Source organism: Etheostoma cragini, chromosome 5 (assembly GCF_013103735.1).
Source record: "Etheostoma cragini isolate CJK2018 chromosome 5, CSU_Ecrag_1.0, whole genome shotgun sequence".
Classification (NCBI taxonomy): domain Eukaryota; kingdom Metazoa; phylum Chordata; class Actinopteri; order Perciformes; family Percidae; genus Etheostoma; species Etheostoma cragini.
This window is the reverse complement of record NC_048411.1, coordinates 8018441-8041640: the sequence shown is the minus strand read 5'-3', so window position 1 is coordinate 8041640 and position 23200 is coordinate 8018441. Positions and strand designations below refer to the sequence as shown.

At 41.1% G+C, this 23200-nt stretch overlaps 2 protein-coding genes across 7 annotated transcripts in view; one reads left to right on the top strand and one right to left on the bottom strand.

Moving 5' to 3' along the window:
* Positions 1-13381, top strand: part of man1b1b (mannosidase, alpha, class 1B, member 1b) — a 57444-nt gene extending 44063 nt beyond the window's left edge. For 5 of the 6 annotated variants that reach the window (XM_034871732.1, XM_034871736.1, XM_034871734.1 and 2 more), the window contains 4 exons: positions 3539-3659; positions 9653-9847; positions 10169-10300; positions 10959-11331. In XM_034871732.1, coding sequence (XP_034727623.1) covers positions 3539-3659; positions 9653-9847; positions 10169-10300; positions 10959-11165 — 655 coding nt within the window. In that variant the 3' untranslated portion in view covers positions 11166-11331. Of the gene's footprint in view, positions 1-3538; positions 3660-9652; positions 9848-10168; positions 10301-10958; positions 11332-12432 lie in introns of those variants that run through there. The other variant, XM_034871735.1, reaches the window with a different exon arrangement.
* The window catches only part of dpp7 (dipeptidyl-peptidase 7), a 22062-nt gene continuing 11572 nt past the window's right edge, over positions 12711-23200 (bottom strand). Inside the window, exons 8-15 of the mRNA XM_034871737.1 lie at positions 20869-20929; positions 20067-20185; positions 18796-18952; positions 16987-17051; positions 16832-16902; positions 16624-16730; positions 14460-14515; positions 12711-13452 (exon numbers count right to left, since the gene is read on the bottom strand). Coding sequence (XP_034727628.1) covers positions 14484-14515; positions 16624-16730; positions 16832-16902; positions 16987-17051; positions 18796-18952; positions 20067-20185; positions 20869-20929 — 612 coding nt within the window. The 3' untranslated portion in view covers positions 12711-13452; positions 14460-14483. The remainder of the gene's footprint in view (positions 13453-14459; positions 14516-16623; positions 16731-16831; positions 16903-16986; positions 17052-18795; positions 18953-20066; positions 20186-20868; positions 20930-23200) is intronic.

The window sequence follows — 23200 nt, the reverse complement described above, 5'->3', positions numbered from 1 at the left end:
GCCAGGCTGAGAATTTGCTCCCTCCTGTGACGTCATCACTGAATTGACTCCATAAACCCGCGAATACCAAAAATGACCTTTTTACAAATGATATACATATCTTGAGTGTTTTTTGTACCCAATAATCAACAGTGGATGTTAACTTGCAACATGGGCTTCAAGAGCTGCGCCTCAGCATAAGCTCTGTGGAAATAACTCTGAGCCAGGAGTCATTCAGGATTTACCATCACCATGGCAACCTTTAATTGCGGATGGGAACACAGAGCTGATTGAGATGAACTAATTTGACACAAATACACACACATACAGGACTTAAACATTTTCACTTTATTTTTTGGTCTACTTATAGATAGATAGATAGATAGATAGATAGATAGAGTAGGGAAAATAAGTATTTTAACACCCTGCCTTTTGCAAGTTCTCCCACTTAGAAATCATGGAGGCGTCTGAAATGGTCATCTTAGGTGCATGTCCACTGTGAGAGACATAATCTAAAAAAATAAAATCCAGAAATCACAATATATGATTTTTTAACTATTTATTTGTATGATACAGCTGCAAATAAGTATTTGAACACCTGAGAAAATCAATGTTAATATTTGGTACAGTAGCCTTTGTTTACAATTACAGAGGTCAAACGTTTCCTGTAGTTTTTCACCAAGTTTGCACCACACTGCAGAAGGGATTTTGGCCCACTCCTCCGCAAAGATCTTCTATAGATCAGTCAATAAACACAGAGTTTTAGCTCCCTCCAAAGATTCTCTATTGGGTCTAGGTCTGGAGACTGGCTAGGCCACGCCAGAACCTTGATATGCTTCTTACAGAGCCACTCCGTGGTTATCCTGGCTGTGTGCTTCGGGTCATTGTCATGTTGGAAGACCCAGCCTCGACCCATTTTCAATGCTCTAACTGAGGGAAGAAGTTTATTCCCCAAATTCTTGCAATACATGGCCCCGGTCATCCTCTCCTTAATACAGTGCAGTCGCACTTTCCCATGTGCAGAAAAACACCCCCAAAGCATGATGCTACCACCCCCATGCTTCACAGTAGGGATGGTGTTCTTGGGATGGTACTCATCATTCTTCTTCCTCCAAACACGGTTAGTGGAATTATGACCAAAAAGTTCTATTTTGGTCTCATCTGACCACATGACTTTCTCCCATGACTCCTCTGGATCATCCAAATGGTCATAGGCAAACTTAAGACGGGCCTTGACATGTGCTGGTTTAAGCAGGGGAACCTTCCGTGAAATGCATGATTTTAAACCATGACGTCTTAGTGTATTACCAACAGTAACCTTGGAAACGGTGGTCCCAGCCCTTTTCAGGTCCTTGACCAGCTCAGGATCATTGAGACCCCACGAAGTGAGATCTTACATGGATTCCCAGTCCGAGGGAGATTGACAGTCATGTTTAGCTTCTTCCATTTTCTAATGATTGCTCCAACAATGGACCTTTTTTTCACCAAGCTGCTTGGCAATTTCCCCGTAGCCCTTTCAGGCCTTGTGGAAGTGTACAATTTTGTCTCTAGTGTCTTTGCACAGTTCTTTGGTCTTGGTCATGTTAGTAGTTGGATTCTTACTGATTGTATGGGGTGGAAAGGTGTCTTCATCCAGCTAACAACCTCAAACAGCTGCATCTAATTTAGAATTTAGTACATTTTGAAGGCAGACTAACAGGTCTTTGAGGGTCAGAATTCTAGCTGATAGACAGGTGTTCAAATACTTATTTGCAGCTGTATCATACAAATGAATAGTTAAAAAATCATACATTGTGCTTTCTGGATTTTTTTTTTTGATTATTTCTCTCACAGTATGATGAGAATTTCAGACCCCTCCATGATTTCTAAGTGGGAGAACTTGTTGTTCAAATACTTATTTTCCTCACTGTAGATAGATATTTATTGTTACCAAAAAAATGGGAAATTACAAAATTAATCAGTCACACAACACAGAATATAAAATTAAATGAGAAACTAGGAAAAAATATACATACATACAATATACATGAAATAATAATAGGAGTAAAATATAAGAACAAATATTTGAATATATACAGGATGGGAAATAAAATGTGCCACTGCTTAAATAATATGCTAAAATGTAGATGAACCAACTGTGCAGGTTGCACTTAATGCAGTATTGTGGTGTCTAAAAGTGTTATCTAGCACCCGGTGATGACATGTTAAAGAGTTTTAATGCCTGTGGTAGGAATGATTTTCTGTAGTGGTTTGTGCGGCATCGAAGCTGTAGCAGCACTGTTAGAGAAGCTGCTTCTCTGTTGGACCAGTCTGGGATGGAGAGGGCGGTCGAGGTTATCCATGATAGAGAATAGTTTGTTCAGTGACCTCCTCTCCACCACAGCTTCAAATGTCTACTGTTTACAGCCAATCAAGGAGCCAGCCTTCCTGATCAGTTTGTTCAGTCTGTTTGTGTCACTGGCTCTGATGCTTCTGTTCGAGCAGATGGCTGAGGATAACAGAACGCTGGCCACAACAGACTGGTAGAACATCTCCAACATTCTGCTGTATCTTCTATTCATAGAGCTGGGTACCAAATTCAATACTTTTAAGGCACCAACCGAATTGCCTCTCAAGAGTTAAGTATCAAAAAATGCCCTATCATTTTGTACCCAATGTCAATACCTAAGGAGTAAATCTCATCAGCGTCAGGCAGTCATTAAGCATGCTTCTACCAAGATCTAATAATGTTTGTGATTGTCTGTCTAACGTTACATGTTGTAGAGAAATGCAGGAAAACTCTACATTACACAGAGACAAGACTGGGCTCACCTAGAAGAAGCTAAACAATAAATAGATATGTGCCGTAATGTGTAATGTCATTTATTTTTGTTTCATAAAATTGTTGTCAAAGAAAGTATTGTTTAGGAATCTGTCTCAAAATCACGGTATTGGTATCGAACATTTTTTAACAATACCTACCCCTACTTATTTATGCTATCAGCTGGAAACTCCATTAAAACCTTATATTTTACTTTAATAACAATGTTTCACATCTTTCATACATTAGTGTATTATTCAACTTTTAAAACCAGCAATTTAGTTTAGCTACAGTTTCAAAATCCAGTATTAACACAGCAATTTCTTCACAAATTGCCCTCACTTGTTATGTAAATGTAAATGTGCTGTATTTATATAGCGCTTTTACATCTACAGGAAACATTCACCATTCACACACATTCATACACTGTGGCGGGGGCTGCCGTACAAGGTGCCACCTGCTCATCAGATAAACATTCACACTCCGATGCGCAGCACCGGGGGAAACTCGGGGTTCAGTGTCTTGCCCAAGGACACTTCGACAATGACTGCAGGGGCGGGGATCAAACCACCAACCTTCCGATTGGCAGGCAACCGCTCTACCACTGAGCCACAGCTGCCCCGTTATGTGATCAATGAGTTGGATTTCTTCACTCTACAAGCTATACTCCTGTCGACACTGTGTCTGTTTGACTCATTTCCCAAATCATTGTTATACAAAGAATTTTCCTGAAGTGTCATTTGGTATCTGTGTTTTTAGGCTCTTAGAGGACTACCTACAGGCAATAGAGGGTGTAAAGAAGAACCTGTTGCAGAAGTCTTCACCTAATGGCCTTACCTTTGTTGGAGAGCTCTCACATGGACAGTTCAGCCCTAAAATGGTCAGTAATATTTAAATAAAGCTACTAGGACAACATTCAAAGTTAACAGTTTATTGCCACACAACGGACATTTCGTGCAATGCCCTTCCTGAGCGTGTGCTCAGGGAATTACAAACAATACTCCACACATAGGTGGGTTAATTTATACAACCGAGAAAATCATCCACAACTAGCACTTTAATCTCTGGGAAACTTCCGTGTGGCTAGGGCTGCACGATTATGGCCAAAATGATAATCACGATTATTTTGATCAATACTGTGATCACAATTAATTATCATGATTATTGGTTGATTTTAACCAAAACATATTTTATTATCACATAGACTTTTTATAACTGCTTTCACATCAATATTATGATACATTCTTCTGATGTTGAATTGTATGTTGTAGAGACATACAGCTGCAATACATATAACTGAAAATAAGCTATCTGAAAAGAATGGCGTATGACAGGGGTCATCAACTATATTTGTCAGAGGGCCAGAATTTTACCAGACAGTCTCCTTGGGGGCCGGACCCTTAAATAAAAATTAAATAAAAAATCAAATTTTGGTATAACATTATGATTGATGTTAATTGTTAATACTTTTTCCATTTCATTACAAAACTGAAGGCCTTTGAGTCAGGTTCCTATCACCTATACCGCAGACAACCGCCAGGGGTGATAGATTTTTTGCCTCAACTCAATTAAGTCAATTTTAATTATCGAGCACTTGAAAAACAAACAACGAGGAAGTGACAGAAAAGGGTCTCTTAACAGAGGTAAAATGGCACTCTCAAAGGCTATGAAACGCAAAGTTGATATTGAAAACAGGTCCTTCAATGATGACTGGACTGAAAAGTACGCATTTATCATGCCAACCTTCCGGAATGCCTCACCAGTATGCCTAATTTGCCACAAAACTGTTGCTGTTGCAAAAGAATACACTCTGCGCCGTCACCACCACACTGATTACTTAGAAGAGACTCAGTTGTTGCTGCTTTTAGTTGCTTTAATAGTGTAGAATAGGCCGACATATTTTCTCTTTGATCCTCACAATTTTGGAATCCAATCGCGGGCCGGAACGAACGGCTTGGCGGGCCGCATTCGGCCCGCGGGCCGCCAGTTGCTGATCACTGGCGTATGATATTTTTTTAGTGCATCTCTGAGAAAGCTCCTTCGCGTCTTTTCAACAATAACTGATTAAAAGAGATAAGTAGAGAGGGGGAGTCCGATGGACATACTCATAGAGTGACTGCTGTCTCGTTATAAATGGGTCCAGCACGGGTCGAATGGCGTGTCAACGGAGTTACACACGTTGTGTGTATGAAATGTCTGTATGGTCCCCGCGCTGCATTTTTATGAACTATGATATTCTGGCCATGGGTCACATGTCTTGCCCAGGTCCAGCAGGCTCCGTCTCACACGCTATACTCTACAAGCTGAAGTTAGTTGCAGTCATTTTTCGCCGTGGCGGCCGCAATAGCACAGTTGCCAGCGGAAACACTGGTACAATTACAGGTTTGCCTCTCATGCTTAACAATATACAGCTGTGTTAATCACAATTAAAACTGTAGACAAATGTCAGAAGTATGGACGAGCGCCGCTGTGTGGCGGGGCTGCGCGGAGAGAGAGTAGAGGATATACCCAACAGAGGCACGGCTTTAGAGGAGAAATGGGTCATGTAACGGAAAATTAATATATTATCCATATAAACAACATTGCTTCGTTTGTGGACAGGCAGCGGATGAGAGGACATTAGGTGCAACGGTACAACCTACAGGAAACATATTTCCTGCCCTAGAGCCCTGTAAGCTAACAGACACTAACTAGCACCCTAGAGCCCGGTTAGCTAACATACTAACTAGCACTGGTCACTGCTGTTGTCTGAAAAACAACAAAGACGGGACAAAATGTTGCGTTGACTAGTAAACTGGTAAACCTTGTGACAGACGTATATCCGACTGGTACCTGTTGAATTTTCCTCACGTTACTCTATCCCCTGTGACCTTGATTAAAATTTGATTAATTGTGAAGCCCTACGTGTGGCAATAAACCTATCAAATTGGAGGCCTGTTGTTTATTTATGATCTTTCACTTTGAACATCCAGTTACCAGCCTTCAAAGCCTCCAGAACCAGAAAATGAGTAGGGGGAAATGCACATCTGGCTAAGGCATAAGGTCCGGCGTAGGTTTGTGTCTCCAGGTACCTACGTACGTTGACATGGCGTAGATATTATGCAGAAGTGTAAATCACGCTTTAGCTGTAAACCTTCTGTTACCCTGTCAAATACTAAGGGATTTTTATGTTTACCAACCTGTCCAAAGCGCTCGCTGTCAATGGCTGATCCACTTTCTGCGTTTTGTTGTTTTATTTGGAAATAAGGTTGTCCATCCTAGACGTTTCAAGGGCTTAGGGTTAGCATACAAAGGCTATAAACAGCAGTCCAATAATTCCCCTGTCACCCCCTGCCCTTTCAATCTCAACTAAACTGATGAACAGATGATATCCCTATTGCAACAGCCAGCAACACTGCGTGACCCAATTATAATAATAATATTAATAATAATAAGTGACTTTATCTGGCTCCTACAGCTTATAAAGCTTTCAAACTGTACAAGAACCGTCACATCGGACTTCAATATAAAATCTATTGACCGATTAATACAACCGATTAAATCACCACATAAGCACAGACAACCAAGGCCACACAGACAACTAGCAGATACACACATCCTCCCCAGATTGTGGGCTTTATGTGTAGTAACCCTTGGGGATCCTGAGGCGTTCCCAGGCCAGGTTGGAGATATTATCTCTCCACCTAGTCCTGGGTCTTCCCCGAGGCCTCCCCCCAGCTGGACGTGCCTGGAACACCTCCCTAGGGAGGCGCCCAGGGGGCATCCTTACCAGATGCCCGAGCCACCTCAACTGGCTCCTTTCGACGCGAAGGAGCAGCGGCTCTACTCCGAGCTCCTCTCGGATGACTGAGCTTCTCACCCTATCTCTAAGGGAGACGCCAGCCATCCTCCTGAGGAAACCCATTTTGGCTGCCATGGTCCCCTCACTCGCGAACAAGACCCCAAGGTACTTAAACTCCTTCACTTGGGGTAAGGACTCACTCCCTACCTGAAGAAAGCACTCCATCGGTTTCCTGCTAAAAAACATGGCCTCAGATTTAGAGGTGCTGATCCTCATCCCAGCCGCTTCACACTCAGCTGCGAACCGTGTGAGTGCTGAAGGTCACAGACCGATGACGCCATCAGGACCACATCATCTGCAAAAAGCAGAGATCCTGAGCCCACCAAACTGCAACCCCTCCCCGCCCCGGCTACTCCTCGATATCCTGTCCATAAATATTACAAACAGGATTGGTGACAAAGAGCAGCCCTGGCGGAGGCCAACGCTCTCCTGGAACGAGTCCAACTTACTGCCGAGAACCCTGCACAGCTCTTGCTTTGGTCATACAGAGATTGGATGGCCCTGAGAAGGGACCCCCTCACCCCGTACTCCCGTAGCACCTCCCACAATTTCTCCCGGGGGACCCGTCATACGACTTCTCCAGATCCACTAAACCCATTTACACTGGTTGGGCGTACTCCCGGGCCCGCACCAAGATCCTTGCGAGAGTGAAGATCTGATCCGTTGTTCCACGGCCAGGACGGAATCCGCATTGTTCCTCTTCATTTCGAGGTTCGACTATTGGCCGAACCCTCCTTTCCAGCACCTTGGAGTAGACTTTACCAGGGAGGCTGAGAAGAGTGATACCCCTGTAATTGGCACACAAGAGGGGAACCACCACCCCGGTCTGCCACTCCTTAGGCACCGTCCCAGACTTCCACGCAATGTTGAAGAGGTGTGTCAACCAAGACATCCCCTCCTCACCCAGAGCTTTCAGCATTTCTAGATGGATCTCATCAAGCCCTGGGGCTTTGCGGCTGTGGAGTTTTTTGACTACCTCAGCGACCTCCGCCAGTTAAATTGACAACAATCCGCCATCATCCTCCAGCTCTGCCTCTACCGCAGAGATCTTGTCAGCTGGATTTAGGAGTTCCTCAAAGTGCTCCTTCCACCGCTCTATTACCTCCCCAGTTGAGGTCAACAACGTCCCCTACATACTGTATACAGCTTGGATGATTCCTTGCTTCCCCCTCCTGAGGTGGCGAACGGTTTTCCAGAAGCACCTTGGTGCCAACCAAAAGTCCTTCTCCATGTCTTCTCCGAACTTCTCCCACACCCGCTGCTTTGCCTCTGTCACGGCAGAGGCTTCAGCCCTTTGGGCCCGTCGGTACCTTGCAACTGTCTCCGGAGTCCTCCGGAATAACATATCCCGAAAAGACTCCTTCTTCAGTCGGACGGCTTCCCTGACCACCGGTGTCCACCAGGGTGTTTGTGGGTTACCGCCCCTTGAGGCACCTAAGACCCTAAGACCACAGCTCGCCGCCGCAGCTTCAGCAATGGATCTTTGAACATTGTCCACTCCGGTTCAATGCCCCCAGCCTCCACAGGGATGCCCGAAAAGCTGAAAGTTAGTTGGACAGGGACCTCCTCTAGACGTTCCCAATTTACCCGCACTACCCGTTTGGGTTTACCAGGTCTGTCCAGAGTCTTCCCCCACCCCCTGACCCAACTCACACACCACCAGATGGTGATCAGTTGACAGCTCTGCCCCTCTCTTCACCCGAGTGTCCAAAACATATGGCCTCAGATCAGATGAAACGATTATAAAATCGATCATTGACCTTTGGCCTAGGGTGCTCTGGTACCACGTAAACTTATGAGCATTCCTATGTTCGAACATGGTGTTTGTGATGGACAATCCATGACTAGCACAGTAGTCAAACAACAGACAACCACTCTGGTTTAGATCAGGGAGGCCATTCCTCCCAATCACGCCTCTCCAAGTGTCTCCGTCATCACCCACGTGTGCGTTGAAGTACCCCAGCAGAACTATGGAGTCCCCTACTGGAACCCCATACAGGACTCCATTCAAGGTCTCCAAGAAGGCTGAATACTCCAAACTCCTGTTGGGTGCATATGCACAAACAACAGTCAGAGTTTTCCCGCCCATCACCCGCAGGCGTAGGGAGGCGACCCTCTCGTCCACCGGGGTAAACTCCAACGCATTGGCGCTCAGCCGGGGACTTGTGAGTATCCCCACACACGCCCGGCACCTTACACCATAGGCAACTGCAGAGTAGGACAGAGTCCAACCCCTATCCAGGAGTACGGTTCCGCAACCGAGACTGTGTGTAGAGGTAAGCCACACCAGATCTAACTGGTAGCGCTCCACCTCCCGCACTAGTTCCGTCTCCTTCCCCCACAGAGAGGTGACATTCCATATCCGCAGAACCAGCCTCTGCCACCTGGGTCTGGTCCGTTCAGGCCCCCGACCTTTGCTGCCACCCATATAGCAGCAATGTGCAGTACAAAAAAATGGTGGTTTTGGAAAATAAAACCATGTAAACCTATTCTGTATTCTAAACCTCAGAATACAATTCTGAACCTGAAAATGAGCATAATATGGGTGTTTTACGTGTTTATTGCTACATCAATTCAATTTACAATTCAATTATATTTATAGGATCAATTCATAACAAGCGTTATCTTGAGACACTTTACAAATAGTGTAGATCTAGACCACACTCTATAATTTACAAGGACCCAACAGTTCTAGTAGTTTCCTCCAGAGCAAGCGACAGTGGCGAGGAAAAACTTCCTTTTAGGCAGAAACCTCGGACAGACCCAGGCTATTGGTAGGTGGTGTCTGACGGCCGGATGGGGTTAAAATTAAGAGTGGCAATAACAGTCAATCTAAACGTGTAGCACGTTCTTCGTGGATCCCTGATCCAAGGAAACATGTTTATGTTGTCATTAATCTTATAGATGAAGATAACTGATCAACTAGGAAGCTGCAGAGATGAGACCGTATTCAAGTTAATTGTTAAGTTAATCATCATTAATTTATGGATCTGTTAATACAGTCGCTGTTAATGGACTCTGGGTTTTTACAGGACCATCTAGTGTGTTTTCTGCCGGGCACGCTTGCTCTTGGTGCACACAATGGCCTGCCTGCTGATCACATGGATCTGGCCAAACAGTTGATGGAGACCTGCTACCAGATGTACATTCAAATGGAGACAGGCCTCAGTCCAGAGATTGTCCACTTTAACATGCATCAGGGCAGCACCCGAGACATCGAAGTAAAGGTAAGTACAGTCCGGTTCTCATTATGCCGCGGTGTCCTGTGCAAAAACGAATCATGAACCTACAAACTAATTTTGTATAATTCTGGATCAGGGCATTGCCTAAATGCCTGGGAAAGATAGTAAATGTGACCCAAACTTCCCACTGATCACACAAATAATTGTGTGATTATGTTAGGGTAAATGTTTAACAGTAAATCAAATGAAGAATGTGATAGTAAACAATTGGGCAAAGGTTTAGGAAGAGTCTAACTTAAGCATTCTGTTTAAAATCTGATGTGGCTCATTATTCACGTTTCACCGTTGTATGCACTTTGATGATAGCTCGCAGACAGGCACAACCTCCTACGACCAGAGACGGTGGAAAGTCTCTTCTACCTGTACAGGTTCACCAAGGACCAAAAGTACCGGAAGTGGGGCTGGAAGATTCTCCAAAACTTTAACAAGTACACCAAGGTCAGTAAAATGAAGGCCGCAAATCTGTCCAGATCAAATGATGTAAAAATTAGGTGGGCCTCTGTAGAACCAAATCACATCAGCTTCCTGGGTACTACTCACCGGATAAGGGTTGGTAATACCTGTTATCATTCATTTATATAACACAGCCACATTCAGCATACACACCATGGAAAATATATTAAAGAGCATAAGTAAGGACAATTGTATATGTAAAATTGGCTAGTATGCAGCCAATCACACACATACTAATTAAGCTTTCATAAAAACCTTGATCGAAAATCTGGTCAAAAGAAAAAACCAAAGTTATAAACAGTTAAAAATTGAAGACCTAATCTTCTAATCTAAGTTTCTCACGAATACCTTTCCGTCTTAAAGAATGTGTAAGTTAGATTTGTAGTTGTTTTTAACTGTTCTTTAACATTTTATGTAAAGCACTCTAAATTGCCATGTTGCTGAAATGTGCTATACAAATCAAGTTATTTAAGGGCTTTTTATTCCAATCACTTCAACTGTGACGTTTTCCATTTAAATCTTTTGTGTCAGTAAACGACTAAATTTTTTCAACACTGATTGATAACTAATTAGGGTTTAGTAAATAACCCCTTTTATCTTCTAAGATGTGAATGTGGACAAATCCCTCTGTCTGTTCTCTCAGGTTTCCTCCGGTGGCTACACCTCCATCAATAACGTCCGTGACCCGGACTACCCAAGCCCCCGAGACAAGATGGAGAGTTTCTTCCTGGGAGAGACCCTGAAATATCTGTACCTACTCTTCTCAGACGATCCCAACCTCATCAGCCTAGACCAGTATGTCTTTAACACTGAAGCTCACCCACTGCCTATATGGCCCTCCACCAAATAAAACACACACACACACACACACACACAGGACTTCAAATCGCAGATGCAAAACTGCATTTATAAATACAAACATCTCAGGGTTGTGCTAACACCAAGATAACATATATGTCTTTTGTCTCTGAATGTTGTCAAAACAACCACCCTGAACACAGACCACAAATGGAAAAGATTCCTTTTTACAGATTGAATCAGTGATTTGCTGAGTGTTTATATATGCTAATTTATTCTGGAGAAGCAGTGGAAGGTTTGTGCCCCCCTACCACCCATCAGCATTGACGACAATCCTGATTGTGACTTAGATCAAAGGTGTCTTAATCGCGTTACCGTGATGGGAAAAAGCGTCGGGTTGGACTGATACAGGTGTTTGGGAGCTGAAACTGATATTTTCAGTTTCAGACTGCTCATGGTTTATACTTTGCACATTCTATTTCTAACAAAAAATATCAAAGAAAAAATCCCTTTTTAACCCTAGCATTACATCCTTATTAAAGTGGAAACAGTTTTTTAAGCCATTAAAAAGCAAAGCCTGTATCTGCTGGGGGCTGATGTCTTACTGAACAGTGCTGGGAGAGACAGCAGGCTGGTTGCTTCTGTAGCATCCAGCCACCAGCTGTCTGAACTGAAGCCACTCCCTGCCTACTGCACCTACAACTGTTGCAGCTACACAAGAAGCTCAATTGCTCATCACACTGTGTGTAACATAGTCATTAAGTGCTCTGGCTAGAACAATCCTCAGATGTCTACCATCCTTTGTTTGAAAACAGGAAATAAAGCCAAACCTCCTACCGGAGCTTGAGCTTGACCTCGTCCATGTATTTGCTGTCCCATGCTGTATTCATGCCACACAGGAAATGTGACTTAAGAAAATGTACTATATCATGATAAATAGATTTGGTACATATTGCCTTCTCCTTCTTGTTTCTTCCTTGCTCCTGTCTTTCTCGTTGCATTGCTTTAATTAAAAACTTGAAAATATGTGATAAATAAACTGTGACGATCCTACAGAAAACTGAAGTCTGGCATATATGATCTTCAGAATTTTCCTGTTATTTCCATGACATGAATACAGCATCACTTTCTACTCAGTACCAACTTTGGTCTGATTCCAGTTGTTGCCAAGCAGTAGATTAATTTAAGAACTGTGGAGCTTTTGTTTTTTGTTAACAGCAATGGGTTCTTAGCATGAATGTTAAAAACAAATTGTGCTGAGCAGCTGCACTTTTCGCTGATGTTCCATTTGTTCTTCTTTTGTCATTATCCTTGTTAAGGTAATGTTTGTCTTTCAAGTGAGAGAAATGGTGAGATTTTAAATATGAATGTAGCATACTGTATTGATTTGTAGTGTATATTGAAAGGTGTAATTGCAGCTATGTTATATACAGTAGCTCTTTGTGCAATTTTGTAGTAGTAGCAGCAGCTTCTGATAAGCTTGCAGTCATTCCTTTAAATGTTCCTAGTTTACATCGTAACTGTATTTGTTGATTTCAAGAACTTTATGGATTTGTATTGAGACCAAACTAATTTGTATATTCTGTGTAATTTTTGGTATTGTTGTATGGTTTCCTTAGTGTTCCACATGTGCCTTTAATGTTGCTTCATACAACATTTAAAAGACAATTGTTAACTGGCTGTAAATGTCCATTTCTATACATTCAAGTTATTTCTTGTACATACTTTGCTGGTCTGCTACAGTATATGGTCTACTGCAAATATGACTATTTTTTACAATGAAACAATAATTTTATATTTTTCCACCACTCCTTCAAAGCAATCATTAGTTTAGATAATGCTAATCTCTACCAGTGTGTATTTAAATCCTGCCTTCAAGGGCTGTGAGTGACCTCTTCCCTGGATGTATTTCAGCATAATTCCTGAGCCAAAGATATGCTGAAAATATAATCAATCCTGGTGGTTGATATTGTTTGGGGTTCTAACGATGAAAAGCCATTTCTCAAAAGCCACTGCTTTTAGGAAAAACTGACAAAGGAGATATTTTTAGTGCTTTTGAGACCAATTTTACCAGTGTGGGTTTTAAAGTCTTGAGTGATTCACTACTATTTTAGTTGCAGCCACCAAACAGAATGATTTTAATAGAATGGTGCACACATCACAATACAGACATGTCATTATCTAGATTTTTTTATTTGAAACATTCAAAATGAATCGTCACATGGTGCATAATAAACGCTGGATCAGCTTTCATTTTGTAAAAATTTAGAAATAAAAGAGATTTTATTGAACAGAAACTGAATATTTGTGTTTATTATGGACTCATGAAACAAAGCAAGCCGGTACTACCAGGGACCCACAACCCAGGGATTTCAATTTCTCACTTTTAGTTAGAGTATCATATAGCATAACAAGTTATCTCGAGACCCTTTACAGATAAAGTAGGTGTAGACCACACTCTATAATTTACAAGGACCCAAAAGTTCTAGCAGTTCAGTCCAAAAAATAACGTAAACAATTATTGTTGAGTCCAGTTTCTCAAGTGAATAGATACTGGTTAGTCTTTTATTATTGTAATACAAATATTGGATTTCGGATTGTTGGTCGGATAAAGCAAAATTGTTATGACTCTTGTTCTATGTTATCTGCCTAACTGCAACTTTGTAATTCTATTGCCTATTTAGCATTTGGAAACATGTTGAAGAGCAGGCAAAATGTCACTTATTATTTTTGTTTTAAGATTTTCCTGTGAATCACAATGGTGGATCACTTGTTACCGTGTTACATTACCGTGATAATTTATGCTGAAACCCTAACCTGGTCGGGAGCAGGTTGTGTTGGAGATCAGAGATCAACCCGTGTAAAGGCACCGCCTGCTGACCAATGAAAGGTGTCACCGTCTTAGAAGATCCGGTGGTGCACAGAGAGAGGTGCGCTCCGAAAAAGCTAAAACATTTAGAGACAGACAACCCCGTTAACATTCCCTGATGGGTATTCTTATGAAAGATATAGATACAGTGTCTATTTTTTTTGCCAGCTTTCCTTCCTGTTTAAGGAAGCAGCAGCTGTATTTTGTTTTAAAACCGTGTCTGTGTTCTTCATATTTATGTAGAATTATAGTTTGCTCTTCTTATGTAAAATATGTGGCTCAGGTAGATGTTTGCAATTGGTCACAATGTGCAAACACCAGCTCTTTTATGTGAACACGTGCATCTCTAAATTGGAAAACCCTGGGTTGATTAAACTAATTGTTAACCACCGTCGTGCCACAGCTTACGCAGGACTGCAGTTGTTAGGTCAGGTGAAGCCGGGGAACTGGCTTTTGAGTCGCAGTACAGGCCGACAGTCTGCAGTGATGCGGTCATGGGGGTTACATCTGGTTTACGTGTTGTTTTACATGTCCTGGAATAGAAAAGAAAGAAAGAAAACAGGAAGCTCAATGGAGCACGATATACTTTCCAAATACATTAAGTGACCTGTAAGGAGCGAAAATATAATTTAGCTTTTCCCTATTGCCCTCAAATAATACTCTGTGCCATGCAGCGCCTGCAATAATATGTATCCCTTTTATCCACATTATCAAAACATAGTGGAAGCAATAATAAACTTGGATTGGATCCATGGATCTTCTAACCAAAGGCCTGGAGGTGTTGGTTTCTGGGGCCCTTTATCACAACAATGATGATGATTTGACATTGTCCTGTGTCCATTTCGACTCACATATCTGACCCAAATCTGCATTATAGTAACCCTGAAAATATACACTGTAGAGTTAAAATAAGTAAATAAAGCAGCAACAATTGAATAATTGTTGGTTCCAGTTTTTCAACTGTAAATAGATACTGGTTAGTCTTTCATAATTGTTATCCAAATAATGGATTTCCGACTGTTGGTCAGACCAAACAAAACAAAATTGTTATGAATATTGTTCTGTTATCTGCCAAACTGCAACTTTATTATTGCTATAGCCTATTTAGCATTTGGAAACATGATGAAGAGCAGGCAAAATGTCACTAATTATTTTGTGGTAAGATGTTCCTGGAGCTGTCTCACCACTGTCCATGATCAGTTTTGATATCCCTCAGCTTTGAGCAGTGTCTCCATTCATGCTGGGCTTTGAATTGACATTAATTCCACTCAATTCTGGTTCTTTTCCAGGTTGACCTCACTATATTTTGTATAGCCACTTAGTATGCAGAATGGAATTTAGACATGAAGGTGGACTCACTGACTCCAAAATTTTCTGTACAACTTTGCAGTAAAAATTGCTAAATTTAATGTATTTTTTAATGCCTGTATAATGGTTTAAATATGCTTAACGACCTTATTGCAATCTACTCTCCCTCGTATACATACAGGACAAGCAAAAAGCATTATACTTTGTTTAAATAGAGACTAAGTCCACAGTTCCTACAAAAATATGTTAAAAAGAACAAGTTGAGTTATAGGACTTTAGCTTATTCACCGGATCCCCCGGAGTTAGCCAAGTCCATACATACCCTTCTCATCTCCCGAAGGGTGTACAAATAACAAATTCACATGAGACAGCCATATTCTAACTGCATACTAACTGGGAACTATATTCTCAGAAAGGCGAAGCACTGCTACTTGGGCGGAGTGATTGGCGCAAAACCGAAAAGCACAGTTACTTCTGTCAACAAAACATGGAACATGCTAACCTATGCCGACAGAAAACGAGCAACTTTGAGCAAACTCCAGGCGAACTCTGCTCCGTGAACGCGCTTCTCAGGTGCTGCGAGCAAATCACACCGCCCAAGTAGATGAGAATATAGTTCCAAGTTAGTATGCAGTTAGAATATGGCTGTCTCATGTGACCTTGTTATTTGTACACACTGTGACTACACATATCACAACCTGTAAATAGGAACATGTTAGTGTAATTTTGTCCTTTATTGGGAGCAGTAGGTTAGTTGGGGCCGGTTACCTGCAGCATCTGTGCTAGGCTAAGCTAATGCTGGGAGCGTCAGACCGAGTTACAGCAGCACGGAGTTGAGAAGGGTATGTTGACTTGTCTAACTTTGGGGGATACGGTGAAGAAGCTAATCCCAATAAGTTGGTGTGTTCCTTTAAGCTTGATTAGCCTACTCAAAACAGCTAAACTTATTTATTTTTTCTACTGCTATACTTACATGCTTTATTGTTTGATTATTGCATCTTATATTTGACCAATACTTCGACTGTACGTCTCAAGGTTTTGGGATCACTTAGGTAGGGTTACGGTAGTTATGGTTTCTTAGGTTTCTTAGGTTGTGAATGTTATTGTATAATAAGTATTTACTTGTTTATCCAAACAATATGATGTTATTCATAATGTGTATTATTAATTGTCTGGGCTTTGATACAGAAGCTTCAATAACGTACCAGGGTGTCCTTTTTCACATATCTGCATTATTGTACTTGTCTTTTAACCTTTGGGTATAAATTGAACCTTATAGTTATTTAAAAGGAAATAACTTTTTTTTTTTCCTAATTCCAGTCCTGACACATACTCTGAACCTGTGCTTTGGTCCGCTCCATCTTCACCCATTGTGCAATGAGGTCTGCTTCTGTCTTCCTGGCACTGATTACGGATACTGGATCAGCATCATTAGATCCTCTGCATTAAACGACAACAGATAAATGTTGGATAGATTTTGCTTTGAGTTAAAAAAAAAAAAAGTCTAGAATGCCTGTCCAGGTGCCAGCTGCTTGCTGTACCTCAGATCCAGATGATGGGCTCCTCCAGAAATGTTGACAGCTATCAATGATGAGCTCAAGGACTTGCGCACCTAAGAAGCAGAAAGCTGATTGACTCGGACTAAACAATGACTTCACAGTTCGCTGAAGTGTGCTCACTTGGTTTAATATCTTACCCCTCCATTGGCCCATGGGTCCAGATCTCCATTGGAGAAAATTATGTTGCTGGCTGTGGAGAGGGCTGAACACAAAGGGGGTCTTATTAGAAACAATAACACTGCTGGAAACATATGTGATTACTCAGGACCAGCGTTTTATTCCAAAATAGGAAATTCCCTCAACAAAAAGCATGTATTGCACCTGCCTATCAAATTCTCTGCCCACTGATAAAAAAAAACAAGAATTTTCTATGACAAAAACTAACCCTGAGTTTCATGACCTCAAATGGCTTTTTATTGGTGTATTTATATTTTCTATAAAATGGTTGTTTCCACTGCACTTAAAGTCCCCTCCAGACATGTTGTTACAGCAAGATGATGCAAATACTCTTGCTTGGAATAATAACTTTTTTAAATTTTTTTATGTATATTGTATTTATTTTATTTTATATATTTATTTATATTATATTTATTTTTTCCACAAAAAAGTTAATTACCTTGTTAAAAAAATCTTTAAACTATGTTTCTCCCTCATTGAAAAACGCAGAAAAAGAAATGTATTATCTTAATTTAAAAGGCACAATTCAATTCAATTCAATTTTATTTATAGTATCAATTCATGACAAAAGGATATCTTGAGAGACTTTACAGATACAGTAGGTCTAGACCACACTGCAGAATTTACAAGGACCCAACAGTTCTAGTAGTTTCCTCCAGAGCAAGCAGCAGTGCGACAGTGGCGAGGAAAAACTTCCTTTTAGGCAGAAACCCCGGCTCTTGGTAGGCGGTGTCTCACGGGCCGGTTGGGGTTAGAATGAAGAGTGGATTCACCACTGTTCACTGGGCAATACCAGTTGTTGATAAGTGGTTGATTCTACTCATTTGTTCTTTATGTGAAAATAAAAATCAACAAATCATCTGAGCTCTACTGAGTAATGAGTACATGTGTACAGTTACACAAGCCTGTCCCACTGAGTTTTGATAAACTGCCACATGTTTGCAATCTCAACAGGGACTTAGGCACTGTAGCAGTTTGTGACGGATCGCATGGCTGCCGTCACGGTAGCTATACGCCCTATAGCCCTCAAAGACAGAACTTAAATGTTGCCTGTATCTATGTTTATTTATTGAGTTCATATGTTCTGTTAACGATCATAATATTCAAATCACCTGTTAACCTAGCCATTCCTCAAATTGTTAATGTGAATCGTATTAATGTTTAAATGTCTAGTTTAATACAGCAGATGTAGTCTTTTTGGCTGTATGGAGCTTTTAAACTGTCTTATCGCCGGAGCCACCACTGTAGAGTTGGTATGTTCCAATTTGAGGGGCGGGCTTCAGGCCTATACAGTCTGGCAGTTGCGTTTGCTCAAGACAGAGAGCATGAAGAAAACCTGAGGGAGTAATGCCTGTTGGATGCCCTCAGTAATGACTTGTCTATAGGTCAATAGGAAACAGTGTTTTTTTGTTTTTTTTGTGATCTTTTTGACTCTCACTTCAATTTCTTTTATTTTGTGAAAGTGCTTTGTTTGCCTTGATTCAGTTAATTTCTCTATCACTATTTTGCCTCGTCGGCCTTACTTGGGGTTAATAATAAATATCCCATCTTATCGATGTCATCTCGGACTCACCAGGAGTGTTTTTCCATTTGCTCACGACTAGCTACATCTACCCACAACACAGTTACAAGAAATACTTAACATGAAAATACCGTAAGTGTGGGTATTGGGACAGATCCAATGTATCACTCACTCTTTCTAGATTACACCTCTAGATATTATCATATATCAGGACAGTCTGGTGCGTCTACTAGTAGTCATTGCTCACCATCACCCCAGAACTGGGTTTTGAGCCAGTCTGGTCGTGGAACCACAGCCCAGCGTTTGGAGCAGTAAAGCTTGCGGTCTGTCTCAGTGAAGGCCATGGGAGGAAACATGTCTGTCACATTGTTGCTCTCGTAGCACAGATTAATCTCTGTGCACGCCTGCAACCAGAAGCAGGGGAAATGTTAGTATGATAAATAGTTTTAGATATATATATATATAATATATATAATAGTTTAAACACCATACAGTAGATCAATCGGATATTTAATTTGTCCTAATGCAATTGTGACCATGAAAAATTAAATACAAATAATGTGAAGTATTAACTAAGTAAGTAACTTTTTTCTTTTTCTTTTTTTAAATACTGACACTTCATAGACATATCAAAACTCAGAGTGTACTGTGATATCAGTTTCAGGGTTTTAGTTAAGGTTAGCCTTTTGATAGAGTCAGTACTGAAACAGCATATGAGGGGGAATGGTTGTTGATCTGATTTACGACAGCTCAACGGTGGGATTCATTAAGGAAGAAAATAAAGGAGCATCTGGAGTTTCAAAGCAACACGTCACACAAGAGCTGCAACCTGGAGAAAGACACTATTTGAAGGACTGTTTTGTTTTCCCCACAACACAACTTTTCGTAAAAACAGCTTTTAAAATCTGAACTACAACACGGGAAGCAGGCTTGCCGTCAGGTATGATCAGCCATCAAACCAAGACCTGGCAGCCATCTTTGGCCTGCCAATTGAAGCAGTGGCTGGGTAAGTCAGTTTAACCCAGCACAATAGAACATTTTTTAATGCCAAAAATAACGCAAAAAATCCATTGCGTTTCCCCCAGTTTTATTCTGCTGTGGCAAATTGTTTTCTTTAGCCTACCGGTTACAAACACAACAACATGGAGTAGGGGGTTGTGTTTTTAGCTGAGCTGAACCAGACAATATTCAGTTAAAACAGATAAAAGATGCAGTTTTTCCCACATTAAACTCTATGAAGTTTGATGTGTAATGTAAATGTAGTATTTTATGTAGAGGGAGCAATGCGCCAAAGTCCATTTAAAAAAATAGATAACATTTTAAATGTCTACATTGCGTGTAAGTAACAGGCTGACCAGCTATAAAATCATAAAGAGTGAACATTAGGGAAAAAGTACCTGATAAATACTTAAAGAAACTTCAACATGTTAAGAATTGACAATAGAATTTGGTGTGGTGGCTTTTTTGATCAGATTGCATACAAATTGTAAATGTGCTGTATGTTGGTGGTTGGGGTACCTGATAGTCCCAGGCCAGGCTGCTGAAACCCAGTCCACAGCCGGTGGGATCAGCACACTCCAAATACAGACTGTACAGGTCAAAACAGGTCAGCAGCCCAGTAGAGTTGTAAAAAATCCCTGCAAGAAAGGATTGTGTACCATCAACGAACACAAACTTGTAAAGGAGTTACAGACTGCAATCAAGGTTAATTTAATTTCATAATGGGAAAGTTTCCCAAGTGTGTTTATTACAATGTACAATATTATGTTTAAAGGTAAATAAGCCTTTTTCGATTCAGTTCCATTATTAATTGTTGATGTATCATTTCTTATAATATTATTATTAAATTTTAAGGTATTGTGACCTCAGGGGAGTTAACAGATGAACCAGCTCAAACTCAATGTTTCACAGTCATCAGTCCCCCAGAGAGAAACCAGGACAACATTAGCTTCAAACAGAATGTACAAACTTCTGGCTGTGAGCTTGCAAATATTTTCGGGAACAATTGCTTATGATTGAAAATCTCAGAACAATTGGCCGTTGCAAGTAAGTGTATTGTTAATAAAGATAAGAAGCTGACCACAGCACTCTAGTCTCTGCTGTCATTAAATACACCTGACTGCCAACAGAGAAGCTTACTCCCAAACTCTACCCTAGTATCTAAAATACATACCGTACATACAATCAAGTCTGGCATGGTTTTAGGTTTCAGTTACCCACTTTTAGAAAGATTAATAATTCTTTATCATTTTGTGCTAATTACCATTTTGTAAGAGCTCCATTCTAAGCAGCTTGGAGACACAGTGTACATTTCTTTTACCTGCAGTGTTCCTGAGGTTGGAGAGCAGGTCAGATCCACTCAGCATGGTTTCACAGGCCACCTGAAAAAAAAGTAGCATTATTGTGTTATCGCTGTTAGTTTCAGCCTTTATCTGGAAAAGATCTTACCTGACTCATGTCATTTTTGTCATATTTGCAAATTTATATTCATGTTACAAATAAAATAATAAAAGAAACTATATTGGACAATATAAAATATAGACCAAGTGGTCCTGAGTCTGATTAAAACATACTAGGATTTTAAAGACAGAAACAATATCAATACTTGAGAGTTTCAAAAAAAATTGACAAAGATATATTAGTCATATAATCATTGTTTAACGTAACATAACACATAAGATCCCTTATATTTTGTCTATAAATAATTGTGCCCAGGATATGTATTGACTGGGACATTTTATAGTGTAAAATAAAGGTGTCAGTGCTCTTTGGAAAAGCTTTGTAATGGTGACACTGTTTCTTTTAGGGCTGTAATCAACCAAAGAAAATCTTGGTCGACTGAAGTCCTGAAATTTCGACTAAAAATCGACTAGGGGGGGTGCGGAGGGGCGTAAAAAAAAAAACATTAGATTAATTAACTGTACTGTCCCGCAGTACTTGTCGTGGTAGGCTATTTGCAGTATATTATATGTTTTTGAGCTAATTATTTTGCACTAAAATGACACTCGTCTGTCGGCTCTGACAGCGCTGCATCAGCGCTCTGTGCATGTCCTAGCGCGGAGCGGCTAAACATCGGAGCTCGGCTTTGTGGCTGAGACATGAATAGACTATTCATTTAAAGCTTTTACTCTTAAACACAAAAGGCACGTCAACTTTAATATATACTGTATATTTAAACACATCTGTGGTTAAGCTCAGTGCCTCGCTGTGTTGCATTAACCCTGAAACTTTCTCTTTAGGTCCCTCACATTGTGTGTTTAGTCCATGCATGATGGTGTGGCGTGCTGGCGCTGTATGTTAACAAGTTCTTAAAACCTCAGCCCTTCACAACAACAATGGGCCTCATATCCTGAGCCATAAAGTCGAGATATTATTTTTGCGTTTGGATGATAGAGGCTTATATCCAGCGGGGTCTGGGTGTGTATGGGGAACGCTACCGTGGGTGCTCTGAAAACCCCCCAATTAGCAATTAGTGCTTTGCACCCATAGACCGTAACGGCCTATGCTTCCACCTGATGAAATTAACACGGAAAAAAATTGACCAATCAGAATTTTGGTTGAGCCAGAACGTATCAACCAATAAATCGACTAGTCGAGTGGGAGATTAAAGCCCTAGTTTCTTCATTATCTACTTATCTACTGTTATAAATTTTAAACAGCAGTTGTTTACAGCTGGTTTTGTTTGCATATCATACAACTTGTAAAAAAGGACAAGTGATGTTGTTCACACATACTGTAGGTGGCATTTTACTGTCTGATGTGCAGTTACCTTGGAGATGGCAGCTCCATTTTGAGAAACGTGAAGTTAGCGAAGCCGGCAGCCATAGTTAAGTGCATCCGGGGGGCTAGAGCGGGCGACGTTGAGTCTTATCTAAAACTGCTGGCTAAGGATGAACGTAAATACAGCAAGATTGTTATCCACGTTGGCGTTAATGACTCCCGGTTACGGCAATCGGAGGTTACGAAGATTAATGTTGAATCGGTGTGTACATACGCAAAGTCAATGTCGGACAACGTAGTTTTCTCTGGACCCCTGCCAAATCTCACCAGCGATGACATGTATAGCCGCATGTCGTCATTCCGCCGCTGGCTATCGAGGTGGTGTCCAGATAATGATGTGGGCTTTGTGGATCACTGGCAGTCTTTCTGGGGAAGACCTGGTCTGATTCGGAGAGACGGCATTCATCCCACTTGGGATGGAGCAGCTCTCATTTCCAGAAACCTTGACAGGTTTATTAGTGGACCTGATCCTTGACAGTCCATAGTTGGGACCAGGAGGCAGAGTCCCAGTCTAACACACTTCTCTGCTCCTTTATCTATGCTCTTTATAGTGACGGTGTCTGCCCCCCGACCATTAAAATTATTTAAATCAAAAGTAAACAGTAGAGGAGCTGTGCATGAAAACCTCATAACAATTAAAACCACAAGTGCAATAGTGCAAAAGAATAGGAGAATTAAATGTGGACTCTTAAACATCAGATCTCTCTCTTCTAAAGGTGTACTAGTAAATGAATTAATATCAGATTCTAATATTGATCAATTTTGTCTTACTGAAACCTGGCTGGGTGATGGAAAATATGTTAGTCTAAATGAATCCACCCCCCCAGTCATATTAATACTCACATTCCTCGAGGCACAGGCCGAGGAGGTGG